The sequence below is a fragment of the Callospermophilus lateralis genome, chromosome 10 (genome assembly GCF_048772815.1).
Source record: "Callospermophilus lateralis isolate mCalLat2 chromosome 10, mCalLat2.hap1, whole genome shotgun sequence".
NCBI lineage: Eukaryota > Metazoa > Chordata > Mammalia > Rodentia > Sciuridae > Callospermophilus > Callospermophilus lateralis.
Genome location: NC_135314.1, coordinates 67,994,558 through 68,022,328, shown reverse-complemented (window position 1 = coordinate 68,022,328; position 27,771 = coordinate 67,994,558). Strand labels below are relative to the sequence as shown.

General features: G+C 36.4%; 1 protein-coding gene across 1 annotated transcript in view; it reads right to left on the bottom strand.

Annotated features, from left to right (window-relative positions):
• Morc1 (MORC family CW-type zinc finger 1) overlaps positions 1-27,771 on the bottom strand; it is a 153,862-nt gene that overhangs the window by 105,768 nt on the left and 20,323 nt on the right. The window contains exons 7-9 of the mRNA XM_077110339.1: positions 25,589-25,748; positions 23,669-23,774; positions 5,115-5,240 (exon numbers count right to left, since the gene is read on the bottom strand). Of these exons, the coding sequence (XP_076966454.1) occupies positions 5,115-5,240; positions 23,669-23,774; positions 25,589-25,748 (392 nt within the window). The remainder of the gene's footprint in view (positions 1-5,114; positions 5,241-23,668; positions 23,775-25,588; positions 25,749-27,771) is intronic.

Genomic DNA, 27,771 nt, shown 5'->3' with positions numbered 1-27,771 from the left:
TGACTTTCTGAGTTTGATTTATTTCACTTAACATGATGGTCTCTAGTTCCATCCATTTTCCTGCAAATGACTTAATTTCGTATTTTTTATAGTTGAAGAAAATTCCATTGTGTTTATATGCTACATTTTCCTTATCCATTCATCCATTGGTGGAAACAGGCTGGTTCCACAGTTTGGCTATTGTGAATTGTGCTGCTGTAAACATGGGTATGAATGTATCACAGTAGTTAAGATGACTTTAATTCTTTAGGATAGATACCAAGGAGCGGTATAGCTGGGTCATATGGGGTTCCATGCCTTGTCTTTTGATGAACCTTCATACTGATTTCCATAGTGGTTGTACTAATTTATAGTCCCACCAACAGTGTAAAAGTGTTTCTTCTTGTTCATATTTACAATGGCATTTATTATTGTTTTCTTGATGGTGGCTGTTCTCATTGATATGAGATAAAATCTCAGTGTGGTTTTGATTTGCATCTCCCTAATTGCTAATCATATTGAACATTTTTCATACATTTGTCAGCCATTTGTATTTCTTCTTTTGGGAATGATCACACTCTCTGATTTTTTATAATTATTTGGTATATAAGTGAATAACTGCACAAAACATGACCATTCTGACTTAATGAATAGCTAGATAATATATTTTTTGGTAAGAAAATATAAATTTGAGACCTGCGACCGACCTGCGGAACAGGCCCAGCGGCCTGCCGGCAGGGTAGACACGTCACCCCAATTGGAGTAGGGGCAGAGCAGAGCCACCGCCCACGCCCAGAACAGGCCCAGCGACCCGCCGGCGTGGTAGTCATATCACCCCAATTGGAGTAGGGGCAGAGCAGAGCCGCTGCCCGCGCCTGCAAGGTAGGCAGACCTGTGACCGACTGGCGAAACAGGCCCAGCGGCCCGTCAGCGTAGTAGACAGATCACCCCAATTGGAGGAGGAGCACAGCTGCTGCCCGCCCCCGCAACAGAGACTTTTCAACGATACAAGAGCAATATAAATATATAGGGGGAAAATTCAATAACACAACAGTTTCACCAAGCAGAAAGAAACGCGAGCAGTATGAAAAGACAAGGAAAGAAAGGACCACAAGCAATGCAGGTCAACTCAACTTTAGAAGAGGTAATAGCTGCAGCAGATGGAATGTCAGATAAAGAATTCAGGACATACATGCTTCAGATGATCTGGAGTCTCAAGGAAGACATTAGACAGCAAAATCAGACAATGAAAGACCACTTCAACAATGAATTACATAAACAAATCCAAGAAGCAAAAGATCAACTATACAGGGAGATAGAGATTATAAAAAACAAACAGAAATCCTAGAAATGCAGGAAGCAATAAACCAAATTAAAAACTCAATTGAGAATACTACCAGCAGAGTAGAACACTTAGAAGACAGAACATCAGACAATGAAGACAAAGTATTTCAACTTGAAAAGAACACAGACAGCTCAGCAAGACTGTTAAGAAACCATAAGCAGAACATCCAAGAAATATGGGATAACATAAAGAGACCAAACTTAAGAGTCATTGGGATACAGGAAGGTATAGAGATCAAAACCGAAGGAATGAGCCAGGTATTCAATGAAATAATACGAGAAAACTTCCCAGACTTGAAGAATGAGACAGAACCCAAATCCTAGAAGCCTACAGGATGCCGAATGTGCAAAAATCATAAGAGATCCACACCTAGACACATTATAATGAAGATGCCCAATATACAGAATAAGGAGAGAATTTTAAAAGCTACAAGAGAAAGGAAGCAGATTACATTTAGGGGTAAACCAATCAGGATAACAGCTGATCTTTCAACACAGACTCTGAAAGCTAGAAGATCCTGGAATAACATATTTCAAACACTGAAAGAAAATAGGTTCCAACCAAGAATTGTGTATCCAGCAAAATTAAGCTTCAGGATGGAAGATGAAATTAAAACCTTCCACGATAAACAAAAGTTAAAAGAATTTGTAGTTAGAAAACCATCTCTTCAAAACATCCTTGGCAAAATATTACAGGAAGAGGAAATGGAAAATATCAATGAAAACCAACAGCGGAGGTAGTACAGTAAAGGGGGGGAAATAATCAAAGTTTAGTAACATAAATAAACAAATATGGCTGGAAGAACAACCCATATCTCAATAATAACCCTAAATGTTAATGTCTTAAACTCACCAATTAAGAGACAATTAAGAGAAAAATTGAAGGCATTCCCTCTAAAATCTGGAACAAGACAGGGATGCCCTCTCTCACCACTTCTGTTCAACATAGTTCTTGAAACACTGGCCAGAGCAATTAGACAGACGAAAGAAATTAAAGGCATAAAAATAGGAAAAGAAGAACTCAAATTATCACTATTTGCAGGTGACATGATTCTATACCTAGCAGACCCAAAAGGGTCTACAAAGAAACTATTAGAGCTAATAAATTAATTCAGCAAAGTGGCAGGATATAAAATCAACACGCATAAATCAAAGGCATTCCTGTATATCAGTGACAAATCCTCTGAAATGGAAATGAGGACAACCACTCCATTCACAATATCCTCAAAAAAAATAAAATACTTGGGAATCAACCTAACAAAGGAGGTGAAAGACTTATACAATGAAAACAGAACCCTAAAGAGAGAAATAGAAGAAGATCTTAGAAGATGGAAAAATATACCCTGTTCATGGATAGGCAGAACTAACATCATCAAAATGGCGATATTACCAAAAGTTCTCTGTAAGTTTAATGCAATGCCAATCAAAATCCCAACGGCATTTCTTGTAGAAATAGAGAAAGCAATCATGAAATTCATATGGAAAAATAAAAGACCCAGAATAGCAAAAACAATGCTAAGCAGGAAGTGTGAATCAGGCGGAATAGCGATACCAGACTTCAAACTATACTACAGAGCAATAGTAACAAAAACAGCATGGTACTGGTACCAAAACAGGCGGGTGAACCAATGGTACAGAATAGAGGACACAGAAACCAATCCACAAAACTACAACTATCTTATATTTGATAAAGGGGCTAAAAGCATGCAATGAAGGAAGGATAGCATCTTCAACAAATGGTGCTGGGAAAACTGGAAATCCATATGCAACAAAATGAAACTGAGTCCCTTTCTCTTGCCACGCACAAAAGTTAACTCAAAATGGATCAAGGAGCTTGATATCAAATCAGAGACACAGTGTCTGATAGAAGAAAAAGTTGGCTACGATCTACATACTGTGGGGTCGGGCTCCAAATTCCTCAATAGGACACCCATAGCACAAAAGTTAATAACTAGAATCAACAAATGGGACTTACTCAAACTAAAAAGTTTTTTCTCAGCAAAAGAAACAATAAGAGAGGTAAATAGGGAGCCTACATCCTGGGAACAAATCTTTACTCCTCACACTTCAGACAGAGCCCTAATATCCAGAGTATACAAAGAAATCAAAAAATTAGACAATAAGATAACAAATAACCCAATCAACAAATGGGCCAAGAACCTGAACAGACACTTCTCAGAGGAGGACATACAATCAATCAACAAGTACATGAAAAAATGCTCACCATCTCTAGCAGTCAGAGAAATGCAAATCAAAACCACCCTAAGATACCATCTCACTCCAGTAAGATTGGCAGCCATTAGGAAGTCAAACAACAACAAGTGCTGGTGAGGATGTGGGGTAAAGGGTACACTTGTACATTGCTGGTGCGACTGCAAATTGGTGCAGCCAATTTGGAAAGCAGTATGGAGATTTCTTGGAAAGCTGGGAATGGAACCACCATTTGACCCAGCTATTCCCCTTCTCAGTCTATTCCCTAAAGACCTAAAAAGAGCATACTACAGGGACACTGCTACATCCATGTTCATAGCAGCACAATTCACAATAGCAAGACTGTGGAACCAACCTAGATGCCCTTCAATAGACGAATGGATAAAAAAAAAAATGTGGCATTTATACACAATGAAGTATTACTCTGCATTAAAAAAATGACAAAATCATAGAATTTGCAGGGAAATGGATGGCATTAGAGCAGATTATGCTAAGTGAAGCTAGCCAATCCCTTAAAAACAAATGCCAAATGTCTTTTTTGATATAAGGAGAGTAACTAAGAACAGAGCAGGGAGGAAGAGCATGAGAAGAAGATTAATATTAAACAGGGATGAGAGGTGGGAGGGAAAGGCAGAGAGAAGGGAAATTGCATGGAAATGGAAGGAGACCCTCAGGGGTATACAAAATTACATACAAGAGGAAGTGAGGTGAAAGGGAAAAAAATACAAGGGGGAGAAATGAATTACAGTAGATGGGGTAGAGAGAGAAGAGGGGAGGGGAGGGGGGAGGGGGGATAGTAGAGGATAGGAAAGGCAGCAGAATACAACAGACACTAGTATGGCAATAGGTAAATCAATGGATGTGTAACTGATGTGATTCTGCAATCTGTATATGGGGTAAAAATGGGAGTTCATAACCCACTTGAATCAAAGTGTGAGATATGATATATCAAGAACTATGTAATGTTTTGAACCAACAATAAAAATTAAAAAAAAAGAAAATATAAATTTAAAAATTTTCACACTAAAACACAAAAAGTAAATTAAACAGAAATAAACCAAGTGTGTATGAACAGATGTTCATTCTATATGTATAATATACGTAAATACATATATTCAATCATTGCTTCCTGATAGGGCATGTATCTTATGGGGCCACCATCATGCATGCAGTCCATGATTGAAAAAACATCATTACGTGAGCACAGACTACATATTATTTAATAATTCAAATATATTATATGAGAAATTATAAGTGAACTGTGATTTCTTGATGGAACCAATCATAATAAAAGCACATGAGATTCACTGAAGTGAAAAACAACTTCCTGCTTTGGGGTGATTATCTAACCTTGAATGCTCACTTCAGTGTGTTCCAATTACTGACAAATATTGTCATATGTGAGCACTCTGTAGCAAAAACTTTTTGCTAAAGAGATTCTTCCTGAATGCAGTTTGAATTTTGCTTACAAAATAAAAATCTTACTATGAAAGCTAGTGCCCTCACTTTGACAATTTGGGGGAGAAAATCAATTTTCTAAATTAAAGCTCTAGGAAGATAATTGAAGGAGGGCGAGTTACCTGGGTTGGTAGAGGCAATAACATAAGTGTTTTGTTTGAACTCTTTTGGCTTGAATGAATATTCTCATCCAGGGGTCAAAATATAGAACAGATGTGTAGGCTCTGAAGGACCATCTCTCCGGAAAACTGGAAAGGAAAATACAAAAGGCCACAATGTACATAATACAATAACTATTTCTTTTTAAGAATTAAGAAACTCAGATTTTATACTACTAGAATCCTCAGGAAATTTTTCTTCTGAAACTAACAATGCCACAAACAACAACGAATCCTCCAACACTCGCTTCATTAATCAATCCCCTGAACACAAGGGCCTGCATACATAACCTACACTTTGGTTAGAACCCAACTATTACTGGCATTCAATGGGTTCTAGGTAGGCGTATCAGCAATTGAAATATACTTTCCTTGAAACAACTGACCCAGAAGGACACAATGAAGTCAAATAAACAAAACAATCCCCTGTTCAAACATGACTGAAAGAATCTAGGCTCATATGAATAAAGGGCATTTCTATTAAGCTGCTATAAAGAGGGAAATACAGTAAAATGCTTCATTTGTTTTTAGAATTATGAGCAAGACTCACAACACTACATTTTGCAAGTGCAGTAAGTATGAAGATAAACATTTATGACCAGCTGAGGGGAGACATCTGACAATGCAATCAGTGAAAGAAGAGAAGAGAGAAAAGCGAAGGCAACAAAGTGGGAGCAGAAACAGTGCAAAGAGCCTAGGAAGAAAACTTCCCTCAGAAGCTGCACGTTGCTGGAAATCACCACGTGGACGAGCTCTAGGGACTTCTCTATCAAAGTCCACTTACAGACCGTAAGTCCTCTTTGCTTACACAAGACCTGACATCAAACAAGCAGTTAGACAAGAAATAAAGATGAAAACCAGCCCAGCCACACTTGGGAAGTGATGCTCTCTACTTGCAGACTGCAGACGAACTTGGCTCTCATGAAGGGCTTCCCGGTCACATAGAGAGTGGGGAGCAGTAAACCCATTGCTTCACAATTCTTCCTTGGACCAGAGTGAGATGACTATGAAAAGGAACTAAAAGGCCCACCTAAGAAGGACTGCTCAATACGGTTACCCCATTGCCAGTTCTCAGTAAAGGACAGAACTCCAAGGTATTTTTGAAAATGAAGCCATAAGAAAGCCAAGATTTCCTGATTGAATATAAGTTCCTTCAGACGTTATCCAAAGTTCAATGAAAAGGTCAAGAATTTCTTTTAATTGTTTAAAGAGAAATTCTTTTAAAGTAAGCCTGGAGTAGAATTTTCCCAATATAAATTAATAAAAGAATCTAGTCCATGGCTATTACTTCATCAACACTAATGCATTTTTTAATGTAACCAGAAAAATCGTCTGCATTAGAGTGACGCACAACAATAATGTGGTTGCTTTTAGAGTACCAGAAGTTGTACAATTAATTCTTTCTTCACCTATAAAAGAAAAGAAAAAAGCTTTCCTGGGATTTTATAAACATCCATAGGGCTTGTGCCATTGTTGAAACCCTTTCTGGATCTCCTGATTTGAAGGGCTCCAAGGTCAAATAGAGAGCAGGGAGCAGTAAATGCATCATTTTCACAATTCTTCCTTGGACCAGAGCAAGACAAACGTGGTGGAAAGGATTCCAAAGGCTTACCTAAGAGGGACTGCTCACATCTAACCAGGAAATCCTTGGATTTCTTATGGATTCACCTTCATTTTAAAAAATACCTCGGAGTTCTGCCCTTTTTGGATCTCCTGATTGGAAATTGCCCTAAGAGTGAGAGGCTCCTTCTTTATAGTCTCCTAAAGCTAGCAAATATCTATAATTTGAAGGGATGAGTCAAAAGTAAGTCAAAGTGGTGTTTGAGTATTTGAGAAATATGGTGAGAGATCAAACTGATTAAACAAGTTTTGGTATATACCTACGGAATATGTGTATACCTGTGTGTATATCTGAATAATACCTCTACCTTTTGAAAGCTCAATTTATCTTCTCATTCTATAAACGTTGATAGGTAAATATTCATAGCATGCATATTGGATGTCCTCGCTCCGTTAGAAGACTCCTGGAAGAACTCACGTTTCTTATTATGTAATTGTATTCATGACTAAGCTTTATCACAGAGTTGTAGTAAGAATATGCAGAGGTTCACGGGAAGAAAAAATACATGGAGACTGGAGGAATCCATATGTCAGCTTTCTTAAGTTGTCTTCCTCTCAAGAAGAATCATACAGAACACACTCTTCACTCAACTATGAAAATACAGCAACATATGTGTGATGTATCTGTCTAGGAAAGACCCCCAGAGACTCAATACTAAAGTTTTTTAGGCATCTTCTGCTTTAGCATGTATCAAAGTTCCAGGAACACAGAAGGAAAGTAGACTTCTAGCATGTCATATTTTTCCCTTCTCAGTTTGGAAAAATTTTATATCCATATTGGGAATTGTGTCTTATTAAAGTTCCCCAAATCCAGCCATGGGCCAACCTTGCAAGCAAGCCTGGACACCAGTTATGTTTCTGCTCACATGCCTACTTCTCCAAGTGTCTGTTTACTTGTGAAAAACAGAATGGTAATGCCTCTAACTTGTGAGGTCTGTGGTAGAAAGAAAAAAAAGAAGGTTAAATATAAAAACTGTTGGGCTGGGGATGTGGCTCAAGCGGTAACGCGCTCGCCTGGCATGCGCGGGGCACTGGGTTCGATCCTCAGCACCACATAAAAATAAAGATGTTGTGCCCACCAAAAACTAAAAAATAAATATTAAAAAAATTCTCTCTCTCTCTCAAAAAAAAAACTGTATATGGAATGGAGTATACATTTCAAACTTCTTTGGATAATGCATAAGATTCTTCGTGATCTGGCTCTCAGCCTCATCTCTTCTTGTCTACTTCAGTGGAGCCATTTAGGACCACTCTTAGTTCCCAGACAAGGGATCTTGCTTTCTCATCCCCAAGGCATGTCATAGTCAATTATTTGGTCACTCTTGGTTAGCTCTTTCCACCCTTTAGGATATGGCTTTGAGATCTCACTTCCTTTCCAAGTCCTCCATCACTTCCCAAGAATGGCGAAGCCTTCTCCTCAGGGCTCCTTTCCTGCATCACCTACCCCTCAGCATTGCACCTGCCTGTATATGTGTCTCCCCATCAGGGTGTAAAATCCATGAGGCTAATATCCTCAGTGATGAATATCTGCTGAGTGAATGGCAATCTTTCAGAAAGAACAGCAGAGAATTTTCTTTATAGGACTTTTGATGGAAAATCATTTTCAATGATGATACTATCATCTTTATAAATAAAGCCATTCACTTGGGAAACTGAAAAATTAATGTGCTCAGTAGTCAGGACATCTTCAGAAGATGAAATAAAATAATACTGTTATTCTCCATTCATAAGGAACCACTTAATATATGATCCTCGGGGCTTTTTCTTGTCTTGTTTCCGCCTAAGTGTCTTTCTTTTTCAGTCTCATTACACTTTACCAGAAATCTACATCTCTCTATCACGTGTATCATTCTTACTTTCTACTTAAGTGTCTATGACAAAGAAATGAACAAAAGAAGATAGAGGAAAACTCCCCAACATGTAGACAGACACACAGAGTCACATGACAGACATGAAAAAAAAGGAGAGTATCTTATGGCTGTAAGTGGCTTTGGAGTCTGTGGAATATAATAAAGGGAGTCAGAGTAGAATCAATGTTATTGTCCCTATTCAGCCTTGGTTTCTTAAGTCACTCCCCACTGTATCCTTCAGCTCTGGCTGTACCTTCCGTGTGATCTCTTTCTTCTCCCAACTTGTCCACATTATGTGGTTTAAAATGCTGCTCTATACATGGCATATGGTGGGTGGGCTGGTGCTGCAGGGCTAGAAGGTGAGGCTCTGTATCAATGTCACATCTCCTTTACTGATTCAGATGCTCTGTGTGTAGAGTTGAGAATGTGAGTTTGTTAAAAGTACCCATAAGACTCCTTTAACTCTGCCAGGTTCATAGACCACTGCCCAGCAGACCTAGAGGATAGGTGGTATATAAGGCATGTTGCCTAAAAACTTGCAGGTCTTGAGACCTAATACCATCTCTACATTTGTCCACACTGGGCACAAAGACAACAGACCCCCAACCAGCCAAACAACTGTGCTGCCCCTATTCTACAGGGGCAATTGATGATTGTCCCCATCAAAACTCAAATTGAAACTTAACCCCCATTGGGCAGTATGAAGAGGGATCTGGTGGGATCTATAAGAGGTCACAAGAGCTCTGCTCTCCTGAACGGAATAATGCATTCATAGCTTTACAGATTAATGAGTTGGTAGGTTATTTCAAGTGTGTGTCTATTATAAAAAGCTCCATTTTACTCTGTCTTTTGCATGGGCCCCTCTTACTGATGTCCTTTGCTGCTTTGGGAATTAACAGAAAATTCCAATTTCAAAAAGGCCTTTGTCAGAAGAAGAGCCTTGACCTTGGACCTCCCAGGCTCCAGACACATGAACTGAATAAAACTATTCTCTATGATATATCCTGAAGTCAAATATTTTGTTATAGCAACAGAAAACAGAGTAAAGCACCTTATTAGATGCTTAGTTGAGACACTAATTCTAGGCACTGAAACAGGTCCCTTTTGTAATATCTCAGAAGTTTTATTCGCAAAAATACTGTATATAAATTGTTTTATTCACAAAAATACTGTATATAAATTGTTTTCTGAATTTTACCTAAAATTTTTTTAACTAGTTGAATTTTTGAACTTTGAAGGTTTATCTAAATTTAATCTTAAGGGTAGATTATATCTAAGAAAAATGGCAACTCAAAAAGGTAATTTAAAAGACAAGTTATAAGCTCCTCGAAGTAATAAAAGCAAGTCTTTTATGACAACTATGGTATGGCAAGCAGCACAGTAAGACAGTTTGAGGCTGTAACTCGAAGTGTTCCCAGCCGGCTCAGTTAAGACACAACTACAGACATTATGGATTGCTGCCCAATGACTGTCAATTAAGAAACATGTTGGCCGTGGCACCTAATTTCAAAATATTACTTAGGGCAAAATTTTAACTCCATTATTCTGTATTATATCATCAGTCTCAGAGCTGTTGTTTGGATCGATTTCTCTAAATGCCTGAGTTCCTCAGCCATGTGGATTCCAAGGACATGGCAGGCCCCTCTGATGACAGCCAATTCTACAACATGCTTTTTTTTTTTTTTTAATTAGAATCTGCACTTTCTTTCAGTTTTTTACAAAGTTCAAAATAGATAATATTTACAATGTTTAAAAGATATTAAGTAACGGAAAGCACTAAGAGCACAAGGAAATCATGTGCCTGCCTATATTGGCCAGCTGAAAAGGACAGATGATCTTGACCCCGAAAAAGGGAATTAGGAAAAACACTATTGGGATTAAAGAGATTCTGAAGGTGACAGAAACACTTTACAAAACTTCTGAAACTACCCCTCCCAGCCTAATAAATACCACCAATAATCTTCAGAGATGGAGGACACGGGGATTCATCACTGAGAGTGATTTGCCATATCCTTAGAAAATTACCCAGACATTGACACTTCATTCAGTTTACCTGAAGTTAGTTCATTTATCGTTTGCTATGCACCAGCACTGACTTCGTTTTCTATTACAGAAGCTAAGAAACATTCCAGCAAGTGCTAGAAAGAAATGTAGGGGAAAGCACAATGGCTACAGGGAGCTGGAAGTAAAATGCACTGAGGTTTTCTATGTGCTGGGTACTGTGTGTATTCTGTTTCAATAGCACTCATAGGAAGTAGATAGTGTTCTATTTTTGTTGATTGTTTTATGTGGTGCTGAGGATTGAACCCAGGGCCTCCTCACTCATGCAAAGCAAGTGCTCCACCCCTGAGCTACAATCCCAGCCCATAGATAGTGTTCCAGCCTGAATTTATAGATGAAACCAGAGAAGCTCAGAGACCATAGGTAACTTGTCACTAAAACAGCTCTTCCAACAGAACTCAAGCCACTGATAGACAGTAAGCTGAGGACTCTGGTCTCTTCAACTTGTTACCACAAATGGGGATCTGGTGCCACTGCTTCCTAATTCTATAGATACCTTACTATACACAGAGTAAATGATGCGACATTAGACAACCAACAGCCCCCAGCCATTCAATTAATCTTAACATCTCTGCTGGCAAACCATGCCACCAGGTAAAGGAGCATGTTTTGAAAAATTAAGACAGAATCAGTGTGGCAGAGTGGGAATACATTAGTCTCCTGGCGACAACCAAGGAAGAATATTAATGACACCTGTGAGTCTAGAGAGGAGTGAGAGCCAGGAAAGCCAGTCTAGGAGACAATAGGCAGCATATCACGCAGCCTGCTGCAGAACACTGTTAACACTTCAGCTCTCTCGCAGAGTGAAACAGGAAGTCGTTGAAGACTTTGTACACAGAGGATTTAGAAGACTGCTCTGGCTGCTACTGAGGGGCAATGGCGGAATAGTTTTTAGATGCGGCCAAGGGTAGAAGCAAAGAGACCAGTGTACCAGTAGAAGCACTACTATAATAAACCAGGTGAGTGAGATATGATGGTGGCAGGATTGTGGCAGTAGAGATGATAAGTGGTTGGATTTGGATCTATTTTAAGGCAGAACCAATATGAACAAAGCCCATCAGAGCCTTCCGATGGCTGAATGTAAAAAATAATAAATAGACAAAACCCACAGATACACACACAGTGGGGATTATTAAAGGTTAAGAGAAAAAAAGCTACTCATGGGGAAAATAAGTCATTTATAAAAATTCAATTAGCACATCTACATCAGAATTCTCATTACCAACATGGATTTAAGAAGTCAAAAGATTAATAAGTTCTAAAGGAAAGTATTTTGGAACCAATATTTCTATATCCATTTAAACAATTTCATAATGAAAGAGAAAAATAAAAATACTCTTAGAATACAAAGTTTCCTGAAGTTTATTTCTAACATATTTTGAAAGAATCACTCAAGGATATCATCCAGCAAATGAACCAATACATTCAAGAAACAAGAGAATGGGGTGGAAGATAGAGTAGTAAGTAAAGAAAATAGTAAATCTCAAGATTTAGGCTAAATGGTTATTTATGCATGATGTGGCAGTGTAAAAATGTGTAACTAAACTTCTAAAAAACCAATACAAAATGATGGAACTAAGGAGTTAAAGAAGTGAAAACATAGTGAGGTATTGTCTTATTTGTGAGACAATATAGTAAAAAACTAACTTACAGCTAATAAAATTGCAAGTTAAAACATGTTTATAAAAATGTAAAAGTAAACTACTGAAAGAATACAATGGAATAAGCAATTTTCAAACCAATGGAATGTGAAAAAAATTCACAGTTCAACCATTCTCACAAAGGGAAAGAGGGAAAATAAAGAACAAAATAAAATGAAAACATAGAGAAACAAGAAAAGACAAACAGCAAAAGAAGTTGAATATAAAACATAATATGAGAGAGTGAGTCTGACCAAACATTTGTCTTAATAAATGTAAATTAAATAAAATATAAACACACTCAAATTGAGAGGAAATCTATATATTGTTTATAAGAGACAAGCCAAAATCAAAATATCACTGTTGGAAACAAAGTTGGGGCAACATATAGAGTAAGAAAAGTTAACCAAAAAAAGCAAGTGTAGAGGTTAATATTCAGCAAAATGGAAACAAGGGAGAAACATTAACTGGGACATATAAGGATATTACACATTAGTAAAATGTTCAGGTAAGATGATATGCAAGTTATGCCAGGCATGGTGGTGCACACTATGGTCTCAATAACTCAGGAGGCTGAGGCAGGAGGATGGCAAGTTCAAAGTCAACCTCCCCAACTTAGTGAGGCCCTAAGTGAATCAATGAGACCCTATCTCTAAATAAAATATAAAAAGGGCTGAGGATTTGGTTTAGTGGTTAAGTCTCCAGTAACCCCCCACCCCTATCCTCCCTGCAAATGATATATAAGTCACAAATTTAATGACTCAGAAATATAAATAGCCAAAACTAGAAGAAATGCAAGAAATGTGGACAAGCCCTAAATGTTGAAGAAGATCCAAACAGACTGCTCCCAGAAACTGAGTTATTAAGAAGATGATCTTAAGAAAGACACAAAAAATTTGAATGTTATTTCAAAATAAAAAGAAGAAAAAAATAGTGGGTAAAATCTAATGTGAATGAACAGATACTGAAAAATCTAGATGATGCATTTTAAAACTCAAGTGGCAGAATAATTTCTATGGTTAGGAGAGGGAGGTTGAGGGAGCTGAGTGAATCAAGAGGCACTTTTACATTGCTTTATATTCATGCAAGTTGGAATACTTTTCAATAAATTCCTTCGCTCCCACTCCACCTCTGATCCAGATTAATGCCCCTGGGACAGGTGCTAAGCCAGGAAAGCAGGGGAGAGGAAAGTGAGGTGTGAGAGTAAAGAAAACCAATGCTTAGATCCAGCATTCAAAGGCATCTCTTACATGAGACTGCAAATCCAAACCACGAAATTATAATTCCACATCTATACTCACATAAAAGGTTCCATGTCCTTTGAATGAAATTAAAAACATCTGAATTGTAGCACTGTGATTCCATGTCTGGCAAGAATGTGGAAGTAAAATCACAATCCTGTGGATTTTGCAGGTGAAAATTCATGCTAACAACACATGAGGTAATGATGGCACAGACGCATTTTAAAACCCTCCACCAGCCATCCATCTTCCATTTTCTCAGTCCTACTGTGCCCAATCAACACAGGACCTTTGAAAATGACTGTAAATTTTAATCATCTATGCGATTGTGATTGAAGGTTACAAACATCTACCAGGAAGAAGAAGAGAAAAAGATTCACTCAAGATTTTGTTTTCTGAAAATGAACTCCTTCAAAAGAGGAGAAACATGCACAACTTGATAAGGAAAAAAGTTTACAAACGTTTGAGCTATGGGACTTAAGTCTGGAGTTTCAAAAAAATCACTACAACATAAAATTAATACACATACACAGTACATCTCTGCAAAAACACCATCTCTTTTTCTGTTATCTATCAGTGCATTTTTATTTTCTTCAATATTCAATATCCTCAGCACTTTCCTTTCTCATTTCAAACTCGTGATTTTCTTTTGATTTTTTTATGAAGTTCATTTTCATGTATTTTTCCCTCTCAAGGAACTGTGCCCAAGTTTAACCTGACATTCAATTTAAGATGATTCTTAACACTGAAAGTACAATCCATTTTCTACCTGCAGCCTGGAACCTATGTGTGATTCCCTGGCTTTGTCCAGGTACCATATTCTCAGTTTCAAAATCCAATTTAGTATATCACACATAAAATGCAAACTTCTGTGTCAGCTGCATTCTAAAAGTCTTCTGAGTGTTATCTACCCAAAGAGATTTTAAAATTTTTAATTGTAAACAGGGTCATCTTGAGAGTGATAATTGCCAAATTATTTAATACAGCTGATTATGTGCTTGAACATCATCGCTACGGAAATCTTCATAATGTCACTGTCATTGTGAAAGAAGACACTGTCTTCTTTCTGCCTCCCACTGACTGATGACTGCTGCTAGAGCCTTCGCCTAAAGCAGAATGATAAAGGATTTTGATTTCTATATTTAAAATCAATGTCAAATATTCATAAGATCTAGGTGAAATTTAGACTCTTTGATGTAGTAGTTTCCTACCTGGAAATTTGTCATAAGAGAATAATCCAAAGGAATAAATAAAAACTACCAGTATGAATGTTTATTTCAATATAATCCAAAGAATGGGAAGCATTAGGACCAATGCTACTACCCCAAAATATAGGAATAGTTATGTAAATTATGGCAAATCAATTCAAAGGACTATTTATAAAGCTACTTTATGAGTAGCTTTTTATTACAAAATTCAAGTTATCAAAACTATGTAATAATTTAAAAGACAGTTTAGTAGCAAATCATAAGTGAAAAAATAAAAATGAGAAATGGCACTTGAAAACACTAGACTGCAATAATAAAATTAATTATCAATTATGACACATGAATTCATTTTCTTTAAAAATTTTTAAAATATTATTTTTTCACAGATTTTGCAATAAATAAAAAAATGGGAGGAAAGTAAATAATACCCCAAAAAACTTGTTCTCTGAGGACAATAAGAGCTTAAAAAGTTTTAATTTTTATAATTCTATACAATTTAATTTTTTCACAGAATCATCAGTACTACCCCCATTTACAACCAAACCTTAAAATTATAGTTTCAAGGTTGGAAATCTGTTTTGGACAGATTCAGAGTCCTGCCCAGAGGTTATCAGGAGACAGGATAACAAGAAAAAGGAATATAGAGGATTTGTTATATTACACACCACCTCTTCTCAAAACTGAGAATATGAAAACTTCACCTAATTAGAAGCTTAAATATCAGAAGCCATAAACAGAGGAGGACCAAGGAAAAGACCCATAATGGATTAGAACTAATTACTCTTTTAGCCCTAAGAGCTATGTTTTAGCTAGTCCTTTAGTGAGGAGGAGTTGGGTCAGAAACAACTGATCAGCCCATAATTGGTAACCGTATGCAGCAAATTGCTATATGTGAATAAATTTAAAATATGCAGACTCTTAGTTGAAAGGTGCTTGTGAGCAGCAGGCAGGAGACAGCAGAGAAAACAGGAGTGGCTTTACTACCACTGAAGAAGCTACGGTGGCTTCTTGGACCCATGAAAGTACTCACATCAGAGCCACGAAGTACAGAATCCTTGTTACAGAAATTATGTCTCCTATTTATAACAATCCTTCCTCACAAAACCATATCCCTGTCTTGGAAAGACTTTTCTTGTGACTAAATGATGAAAAATTTTGTTGAAAAAAAAATTCTAGCAGTCAATTTCCCAGAGTGAAACTGTATGTGTCATAGATGTGATTCATTTTCTTTCTTTTCTTATTAACTGCTTAAATAGCTTGAGAAATTCTGGCTTCATTTATTACTCTAGAAACAGCAAAAACTTTCCTCAAAACTTAGCTGTGTCAAATTATTCCTCTAATAGTGCATTGTTTTCTGACACTGGTGTTGAAATGCCAAGACACTCTGACAGATAATTGTTAGAGACTTTGTTTTCAAAGCTTTTTAATAGCATGAAATATTGGTTTTGGAACCAGCTGTTCAGCAGAGGGCAGTGGCAGTGGGAATAGGAGAAGACAGTAATGGAGGTGCCGGTAACAATTTTGAACCTCCTTCCTGAAATTGGCATTTTACTGTGGGCAACAGGGTTCCCAGCATTTTTACAACAGAAATTAGGTTGAATGTATTTTTTTCCTAAAAGAACAAAAACATCCTATCTATGTATATTCAGAAATCCACATGTTGGAATATGAGAAAAAATACATCAGAATGAAGTGGAAACAATAATCCAAGGGTGTGTTGTCAAACATTTATTATCTGTCAAAGGGACATTCCACATTTCACTTCAAAGGCAAAAGAAAAGAGGGTGTCTAGTAATTTGGTCTGTTCACTTGGGTCTCTCAATAACTCAGTCTAAAGATCCACTGTCCAATATAGTAATAAGTGGTTACTGGACGCTAGTACAAATTCCTGTGTACTGTATGAGTAAAACACACACTGGATTCAGAGACTGAAAAAAAAGAACCTAAGTGATCTCATTAATATTTTTCATATTGAAATAATGTTTCATTATTAAAAATCAATCTCATTTGCTTCCTTTTACCTAATGTGGTTACTAGAAAATTTAAGATTAGGTATGTCACTCCTATTTGTAGCTCTTACATTACTATTAAACAGTGGTATATAAAATAAATTGAGGAGAATTAAATTACCTTTAAAATCTTTTCTGTATCTACAGGTCTGACATTAAGAAACAGCAGACACAAGTTAATTGGTCTCTAATGAGAAACCTGGCTCTTGTCACTCTTTGGTTCTTTCTCCAAACTTTGTCATAAAGGCCCCTCAGGACCTTCTCTTTCTGTTTCCCATGGATCTCTAATAGTCAAGAAGAATGAACGCGTCTGTTTATTTGAAAACTTCAAATGGAAGTTCATAAGGCTATCCTGGCAAAATAAAAATATTTCCATTTGATCATATTCCTTTTAATTTCTCGATAAATTCTCATACAAGTTAATGTCTGTTTTTGATGATTTGTAATGAACAATAAATTTTGGACTGTAGGTTTTCATATCTACTTAAAAGATGACCTTATGACATTTGCCAGTAAATGGATAGAGTTGGAGACTCTCGTGCTAAGTGAAATAAGCCAATCCTCAAAAAATAAAGGTCAAATGTTTTCTTTCCTATGCAGAACCTAACCCACAATAATGGGGAAAGTATAAGAATAGAAGTTCAGATATCAGCCTGCAGGAACCCAGGCTCACAGCAGGCCCAGGTCCATCCCCTCCACTAGCAGGCACCTACTTGAGCCCAGCCTCCTGCACAGGATTCCCGCTTCCGAACAGCAAATTGCCACGGGAGCCCAGGCCTGACCCAGATCCACCCACAGGTCCAGGGTAGGTCTGAGTTTTCCCCCTTCCCCACCTGGAGCCTAACCCTAAACCACCTCCATCTTGGGACACTGTAGTCACCACCACAGCCTTCCACACACAGTAGTCCCTAACTTTTTGACAATAGAAAGGGCCCAGAAGCATGTGCATCTCAGAGCAGGCATCCCAAAGAGAGTGTGAGGCCCACTCTTTTAGCCCCATCTCTGTAAGACATTGCTTCCATCTGGGGTCACTCAACTATTATCTCGAATTACCTCAGTTATTGCTGCCACCACCTTTAGATGCAGTAGCATACATTGAGGGACACCAGCAGGGTCTGGAAACCCAACATCAAGGTTAGGTACAGACAATCTGCACAAGTACTACAAGAATGTAGGGTAGAAACTGTAATATCTCAGATACACACTACACATAGACACCATGAAAAAACAAGGGAGGAAAGTGCTCCAAACAAACCAGGACACTATAATAACAGAACCCATAGACAATGAGATTGATAAAATGTCAGAGAAGGAGTTCAGAAGGTTCATAATTAAAATGATGTGTGAATTAAAGAATGTACTAAATTAGCAAATACAGGCAAAAATTGATCACTCCAACAAAGAGATAAGAAAGCAAATACAGGTAGCAAAAGATTACTTCAGGAGAGAGATAGAGACTCTGAAAAAAAAAAAAACAGTCATAAATCCTCAAAATGAAAGATGCAATAAACCAAATAAAAAACTCAATAGAAAGCATAATCAACAGACTAGATCACTTGCAAGAAAGTCAGATAATGAAGACAAAGTTGATCACACAGTGAAGATAGAAGAAACCATGAACAGAACATCCACAAATTATGGGACAGCATCAAAATACCAAATCTAAGAGTTATTGGGATAGAGGAAGGCACAAAGTTTCAAATCAAAGGAATGAACAATCTCTTCAATGAGATAATATCAGAAAATTTCCCAAGCATGAAGAATGAATTGGAAAACCAAATACAAGAGGCTTACAGGACACCAAATGTACAAAATTATAACAAATCTATACCAAGGCACATTATAATGAAAATGCCTAGCATACAGAATAAGGATAGAATCTTAAAAGCCACAAGAGAGAAGAATCAGATTACATATAGGGGGAGACCAATTTGTACCTCAGTAGATTTTTCAACCCAGACCCTCAAAGCCAGGAAATCATGGAACAACATATATCAAGTTCTGAAAGAAAATGGATGCCAACCAAGAATCTTATATCCACAATGGAGTATTACTCAGCACTAAAAAATGACAAAATCATGGCATTTGCAGGGAAATGGATGGCATTAGAGCAGATTATTCTAAGTGAAGCTAGCCAGTCCCTAAAAAACAAATGCCAAATGTTTTCTTTGATATAATGAGAGCAACTAAGAACAGAGCACGGAGGAAGAGCATGAGAAGAAGATTAACATTAAACAGGGACGAGAGGTGGAAGGGAAAGGGAGAGAGAAGGGAAATTGCATGGAAATGGAAGGAGACCCTCACTGTTATACAAAATTACATATAAGAGGAAGTGAGAGGAAAGGGAAAAAAAACAAGGGAGAGAAATAAATTACAGTAGATGGGGTAAAGAGAGAAGATGGGAGGGGAGGGGAGGGGAGGGCAGGGGGGATAGTAGAGGATAGGAAAGGCAGCAGAATACAACAGACACTAGTATGGCAGTATGTAAAAACGTGGATGTGTAACCGATATGATTCTGCAATCTGTATACAGGGGAAAAAATGGGAGTTCATAACCCAGTTGAATCAAATGTATGAAATATGATATGTCAAGAGCTATGTAATGTTTTGAACAACTAATAATAAAAATTAAAATTAAAATTAAAAATCCAATTCTCTTTTAAAAAAAAGATTATATCCAGCAAAACTAAGCTTTAGACTCGATGATAAAATAAAAACCTTCCATGATAAACAAATGTTAAAAGAATTTACAACTAGAAAGCCTGCACTACAAAACATCCTTGCAAAATATTCCACAAAGAGGAAATGAAAAACAATGATGAAAATCAGCAGAGGGAGATATTACACTAAAGGAAAACCTAATCAGAGTAGAAACTAAATCAGGTTAAATACCAAAAATTAAACAAAAATGGCTGGGAATATAAATCATGTCTCAATACTAACCCTGAATGTTAAAGGCCTAAACTCAGCAGTCAAAAGACATAGACTAGAAGATTGGATTTAAAAAAAAAAAGACCAAACAATATGCTGCCTTCAAGAGACTCATCTTATAGGAAAAGACATCCACAGACTGAAGGTGAAGGGTTGGGAAAAATCATACCACTCACATGGACTGTGGAAGCAAGCAGGGGTTTCTATCCTCATATCAAATAAAGTAGACTTCAAAGTAAAGTCAAAAGGATAAAGATGGATATTACATCTGCTCAAGGGAACCATACACCAACAAGACTTCACAATTATAAATATATATGCCCCAAACAATGGAGCGTCTATGTTCATCAAACAAACTCTTCTCAATCTCAAGAGTCAAATAGACCACAACACAATAATTTTAGGGGACTTTAACACACCTCTTTCATCACTAGATAGATCTTTCAAATAAAAGCTGAACAAAGAGAATATAGAACTCAATAATACAATCAATAACTTAGACTTTAACTGACATATATAGAATATTTCATCCTTGAACGAGAGAATACACTTTCTTCTCAGCAGCACATGGATCCTTCTCTAAAACAGACCATATATTATGCCACAAAGCAACTCTTAGCAAATATTAAAAAAGTAGAGATACTACCCTGAATTCTATCAGATCATTATGGAATGAAATTAAAAATCAATGATAAAATAAGAAATAAAAGCTACTCCAACACCTGGAGACTAAATATGCTATTGAATGAACAGAAGACATCAAGGAGGAGATTAAAAAAATTTTAGAGGCGAATGAGAACACAAATACAACATATTGAAATCTCTGAGACACTATGAAAGCAATTCTAAGAGAAAAGTTCATTGTATAGAATTCATTCCTTAAAAGAAGAAACAGTCAACAAATAAATGACTTAACATTACATCTCAAAGCCCTAGAAAAAGAACAAATCAACACAAAATCAGTAGATGACAGGAAATAATTAAAATCAGAGCTCAAATCAATGAAATGGAAACAAAAGAAACAACTGAAAAAACTGACAGAACAAAAAGTTGGTTCTTTGAAAAAAATAAAATTAACAGACCCTTAGCCATGATAACAAAGAGAAGGAGAGAGAAAACTCAAATTACTAACATACATAATGAAAAAGGAAATATCACAACAGACACTACAGAAATAAGAAAATAATTAGAAATTATTTTGAAAACTTGTACTCCAATAAAGTAGAAAATATCAAAGGCATAGAATAACAAATTTCTAGAGTCATATAATTTGCCAAAATTGAATCAAGATGATATACACAATTTAAACAGATCAATATCAAGTGACAAAACAGGAGACACTATCAGAAGTCTACCAACCAAAAAAAAGCCCAGGACCAGATGGATACACAGCCAAGTTATACAAGACCTTTAAAGAAGACCAATTTGTATCTCAGCAGATACCAATACTCCTCAATTTATTTCAGAAAATAGAAAAAGAAGGAGCACTTCCAAGCTCATTCTATGAGGCCAATATCACCCTGATTCCAAAACCAGGCAAAGATACATCAAAATAAGAAAACTTCCATCCAATATCTCTAATGAACATAGATGTAAAAATTCTCAATAAAATTCTGGAAAATCGAATACAAAAATATATCAAAAAGATCATGCACCATGATCAAGTGGGATTCATCCCAGGAATGCAAGGCTAGTTCAACGTACAGAAATCAATAAAATAATTCATCACATCAATAGACTCAAAGATAAGAATCATATGATCATCTCAATAGTCACAGAAACAGCATTTGACAAAATACAGCACCCCTTTATGTCCAAAACACTAGAAAAATTAGGGATAACAGGAACCTATCTCAACATCATAAAGGCTATCTATGCTAAGCCCCAGGCAAACCTCATTCTAAATGGAGAAAAATTGAAGGCCTTCCCTCTAAAAACTGGAACAAGACAGGATGCCCTCTTTCATCACTTCTATTTAACATAGTTCTTGAAACACTGGCCAGAGCAATTAGATGAAAGAAATTAAAGAAAAACACATAGGAAAAGAAGAAGTCAAATTGGCACTATTTGCTGATGACATGATTTCTATACCTAGAAGACCCTAAAAGTTCCACCAGTAAACTTCTATAACTAGTAAATGAATACAGCAAAGTAGCAGGATATTAAACTAATACCCATAAATCAAAGGCATTTCTGTATATCAGTGACAAATCCTCAGAAAGGGAAACCAGGAAAACTACCCCATTTACAATAGCCTCAAAATAAAATAAAATACTTGGGAATCAACTTAACAAAAGAGATGAAAGATCTATATAATGAAAATTACAGAACTCTAAAGAAAGAAATCAAAGAAAACCTTAGAAGATGGAAAGATCTACCTTACCCTTGGATAGGCAGAATTAATATTATCAAAATGACCATACTATCAAAAGCACTATACAAATTTAATGCAATTCTGATCAAAATCCCAATGACATTCCTCATAGAAATAGAAAAAGTAATCATGAAATTCATCTGGAAAAATAAGAGACCCAGAATAGCTAAAGAAATCCTTAGCAGGAAGAGTGAAGCAGGTGGCATCACTATACCAGACCTTAAAGTATACTACAGAGCAATAGTAACAAAAACAGCATGTTACTGCCACGAAAACAGACTGGTAGACCAATGGTACAGAATAAAAGACATAGATTAATCCACAAAACTAGAATTATATTAGACAAAGGCACAAAAAAAACATGCATTGGAGAAAAGATAGCCTCTTCAACAAACTTTGCTAGAAAAACTGAAAATCCATAGGCAACAAAATGAAATTAAACCCTATCTCTCACCATGCACAAAATTCAACTCAAAGTGGATCAGGAACCTAGGAATTAAACCAGAGACTCTGCATCTAATAGAAGGAAAAGTAGGCCCTAATCTCCATCATGTGGGGCTAGGCCCCAACTTCCTTAATAAGACTCCTTTGGTGCAAGAATTAAAATAAAAAAATCAATAAATGGGATGAACTCAAACTAAAAAGTTTTTTTCTCAGCAAAAGAAACAATTTGTGAGGTGAACAGAGAGCCTACATCTTGGGAGCAAATCTTTACCCTTCACACATCAGATAGAGCACTAATCTCTAGGGTATATAAAGAAATCAAAAAGCTAAGCACCAAAAAAAAAAAAAAACACAAATAACCCAATCAACAAATGGGTCATGGAACTGAACAGACACTTCTCAGATGAGGATCTACAATCAATCAACAAATATATGAAAAAATGTTCATAATCACTAGCAATTAGAGAAATGCAAATCGAAACTACTCTAAGATAATTTTGTTAATTTTAAAAAAAAGAACAGAAGTTCAGTGAATTAGACAAAGAGAAATGAAGGAAAGGGAGGTGGAATAGGAATAGGACAGTGGAATGAATCTGACATAACTTTCCTATGTTCATATATGAATACACCACAGAGAATATACCATTATGTACATCCATAAGACTGTGGTCCTAATTAGAAAAAGATACACTCCATGCTTGTATAATTATATCAAAATAGACTCTATTGTCATGTATAACTAGAATAACCAATAAAAATAAGAAATAAAAGGGGGAGTTATGGTATTACAGAACTTCAGAAGTCTTATAACCTGGTAATCCTCAAACACACTGATATCTCTGAATCACTTGGGGAATATCTAAAAAGTATTGATTTCTAAGCTTGCTTTCTGGATATTCTTACTCGGTAGGTCTTGATGAAGCCCAAGATCCTTTATTTCTTGAGAAGCCTTAAGATCACTTGAAACTTAGACATGGTTTTGGAACCTGGTCTAGCCCACTTATTTCTATAATTTGTGTAAAATTTATGTGCCAGTTGTAAGGCCCAGGGGCCTCAGACCTGGAACCCGGATGCAAAGTCTCCTAACTGTAGCTCACTGCCACTGTTGGAAAGACATTCTCCAGACACACACATTACTCACTCCTCATCAGCCCCAGCCATCAGTATATCTTCTTTGTCAGTTTTAACATCCAATTCTGGTTCTCCACTAAGCAGCAGCTTCAAGTTATAAATAACCAGCAAAGTACCTAGTTAAAAAAAAAAAAGGAGAAAAAGGAGATGTTTGACTTGCCAGTATTTTAAACATACTAAATGCTAGGTATTGTGCTACCATCTCATCCTTGGAATAATTAAATATGCTGTAACCAAGCTTCCTTTTGCACTTTGATAAATAATATATTTGACTGTGTTCCAAAATTCATATCTTATAGCAAACTCTACTCTCTGCCAAAGAATGTTGAGTTGCTATAATATGGTGTTTCTTATTACTAATTCAATTCATTATAAGTCTTTCAAACTTTAGCACTCATCATAATTTGCATTATGAAAAGTGTTAGGAAGTTGAGCCAAGTTTGTATTATAAGTGAAGCTCTCATTGGTGAGCTTGAAATCAATGCATAAGAGAACAAAGGCGAGTTTTTAAATTTGTACAAAGTGTTGCTTTTAGACTCTATTGCTGGTATTGGCAAACTTTTTCTGCAAAGAGACAGACAGTAAATATTTTAGGCTTTACAGGCCATATGGTCTCTGTCACATCTACTCATAACTCCTATTCTGCCACTGTAGCATGAAAGCAGCCACAGAGAAGACATAACTGAATGAGTGTAGTTGTATTCTATTTATTTAGAGAAACAGGTATGTCACCACAGTTTGCTGACCCCTGCTCTAAGTAACTTTTTATATCAAAGAAGTCCAAATCATTTACAAAGTTGGATCCCTGACAAACCAAGCTGTTGGAAAAATTTTAAAAGAAAGCTAATCATACTTTTTGTTGGTAGAAATAAAAAGAGTATGGTGGCTAAGAATGTGGACTTTGAAGCTTAACTGCCTGTGTCTAAATACTGAGTCAACCATTTACCAGTACCATAATCTCAGGTAAATTTCTTATTATCTCTAAATGTAATTTTTCGATATAAAGGAGATCATGAGGGACCTACCACATATAGTTGTTCTAAGAATAAAATAACTTAATTTTTAGAAAGCACTTGAGAAAGTATTCAAATAATAAGAAACTCTTCATTAATATTTGTATTTCACAATTGGAAATGAATCACTGTTCTTAAAATATATTGTGTATATATTAATAAAAAGAATACCAAGTTAATTGTCACTATTTTTCCGCTGTGACAAAGAGAAAGAAGTGATTTAAAACATCATTTTTTAAACAAAATGCCACAGAATGGAGGAGAAATTTTTGAGGTAAAGCAAATCAAGTCTGAAATAATTTTAATAAAATTTCACCATAAACAATACATAAATTGAAGAGTTTCACAGTTTTCTTTAAAGCAAGGTATGAGAAATATGGGAATCTGGAAAAGACTGGCACTGGAAACATCAGCAAAGATGGTACATTCTGTTGAGCAGAAAGTTGGAGGATATGGAGAGAATGAGGGAAAATCTGAAAATCCTGGAAAAGAATATCAACAAAGCTCTTGCTAACTCTCTGCCACAGAAGCATAGATTCATTGTTTTATAAATTTGTAAGTCTTATCAGCCTTGAAATTCATAATCTCAGATGTTGTAATAAGCATCTCGGCTACATGGTGCAAATAACAAATAACTCTGCTGCATAGTACAAGGACTGGGTCATGGCCTGCCTCATCCTCTTCTCCTTCAGTTTCACAAAGTTCCACAAGCACAATGAACCTTCCTCTTCGTGCCAGGGATTTACAGCAATTCTTGTTTCAATTCTCTTAAGACAAAATTCATATGGCTAAAATGAATGGCTGCCCCCATGTGAGAATTCACGTGAGGTTATTAACATAAAAACATATATAGAGTGACTTTCATAAGACACTAAAACAAAAACTTTCATCAAATTTCAGAATTCTGATGATCTTACCACATTTTCCATAGATCACATCAAATTGCTGCATTAATTCAGCTTCATTTTTAAATGGGGAGTATTTATAAATTATAGACAATTCTGTTGAGAATTTTTGTGGATCATCTGTGACAGATTCTCTGGTTCTTGTCAGCCATGAAGGCATTGGAACTACAACCTGTTAAAAAACAAACAAAAAAACAAACACACACACACACACACACACACACACAGAGATTTTTTTTTTTTAAGAGAGAGAGAGAGAGAGAAAATTTTTTAATATTTATTTTCCAGTTTTTGGTGGACACAACATCTTTATTTTATTTTATTTTTTTTAATGTGGTGCTGAGGACTGAACCCAGTGCCCTGCGCATGCCAGGTGAGCGCGCTACCACTTGAGCCACATCCCCAGCCCACATTGACTTATTATTAAATTCACAAGACCCACCATCTTTTTGTCTGATCCTAGTTTACTCTACTATTCAAACAAATCATAAAATACAAAGTTAAAAGTTTATTTTCCTCCCATATTTCAGTTTTATAAAGAAGAGACAGATAACAAATTTGTATACTTGTGGAATGTGCGGACAGATGGAGGCCAACTCCATGCCCTTTTGAAAGATGGATGGAATGGCAGAGGAAATAATAGTATCAGCACTTTAGAAATGGAAAAGCAGATGACAGCATACCAAGAAATACAATCCACAGCCCTTGCCAGAAAAGAGAAGAGTCAGCCTGATTTACAATTCAGATTGATGGCATGAAAGCCAGAAGCAGCATCTAGATCCCCATCTGGCAATAGTTCCTCCAAACCCCAGAGCCCCTGGATGCTCACTCTCTGAAGACTGGAACAATGTGTTTCTGGATGAGAAGACACAGAGTTGTTAGGGGAAGCCTATTGAGATTTAAGGGACTGAGTCAAAGTGTACATGCTGGATGCCAAAAACCTCAGCATCTTGTCTCATCTGCCGCCAGAAGGCTGGCAGCTAAGCCTCCAGGCAGAAGACTGCAAGAGTCTTCTCTTAGAAATTGGACCAGCTCAGAAGGAAAGACCTAAAGAAAATGACATCAAGAATTCCCCAATAAAACAACCTGTTTAAATCATATCACTGAAACTCCCATGCCCAGCTCAATCAGCATTTTGTTGGTCTACTTTTTTAAATGTTTAGGAATAACAGCCATCTAAGAAAAGCCTCTAATATGATAAACAGAAACCAGGTCAACGAATAAAAACTAAGCAACTCAGTGGAAATAGAAACTGTAAGAGGAGGACGACAATTTTGATTTAAAAAAAAAATTCTTAAAATCTTCAATGCTAAAAGAAAAATACTGTATCCATGAAATAAGAACCAGATATCTTTGGAAAAAAGATTATTGAGAGAATAAAAAAAGACCTTTTAGAAATTAAAAATATAATTATAAAAGAAATTTATGAAAGAATTGGAAAATAAATGTTTAAAAATCTCCCAGAAAACAAAACTATGAAAGACAGAAAATAGAAGAGAAAAATAAGAAAATCAAAGAACCACTTATAGAAGTTCAAGAGCTAAAAACAGTGGCAAAAGGAGAGTAAAGAGAATATGGATAAAAGAAAATCATCAGTGTTGCAGGGCACAGAGGCATACAACTATAATCACAACTACTTGGGAGACTGAGGCAAAAGGATCATAAGTTCAAGTCCAGCCTGGGCAACTTAGCAAGACCCTGCCTCAAATTAAAAATTTAAAATGTCTGGAGATGTAGTTTAGTGATAGAGCACTCCTGGTCTCAGTCCTGAAAGGGGGGGGGGGGAATGGGTGAGAGAGAAAGATAAGAAAAGGAAGGAAGGGAGGGAGGGAAGAAGGAAGAGAAATTAATCAGTGTTACAGGAGATTACCCCAGAATTGCAAGGATATGATTTCCAGGTTGAAAAGATTCTGTATGTGCCCAGGACAATGGATATAAATAGATCAGACAGATAAAATTCTGAATTTAGAACATTGGGGACAAAGTTGCTTTTGACCTTCAAAAAGTAGAGATTAAGGAATAAAATTAAATGGCTTCAGTTTTCTCAGTAAATTTTGAAGGAACAGTGGTACACGCCTGTAATCCAGTGTCTCAAGAGGCTGATGCAAGAGGATCATGAGTTCAAAGCCAGTAACTTAGTGAGGCCGTAAGCAACTCAGTGAGAGTCTGTCTCAAAATAAAAAATAAAAATGAGC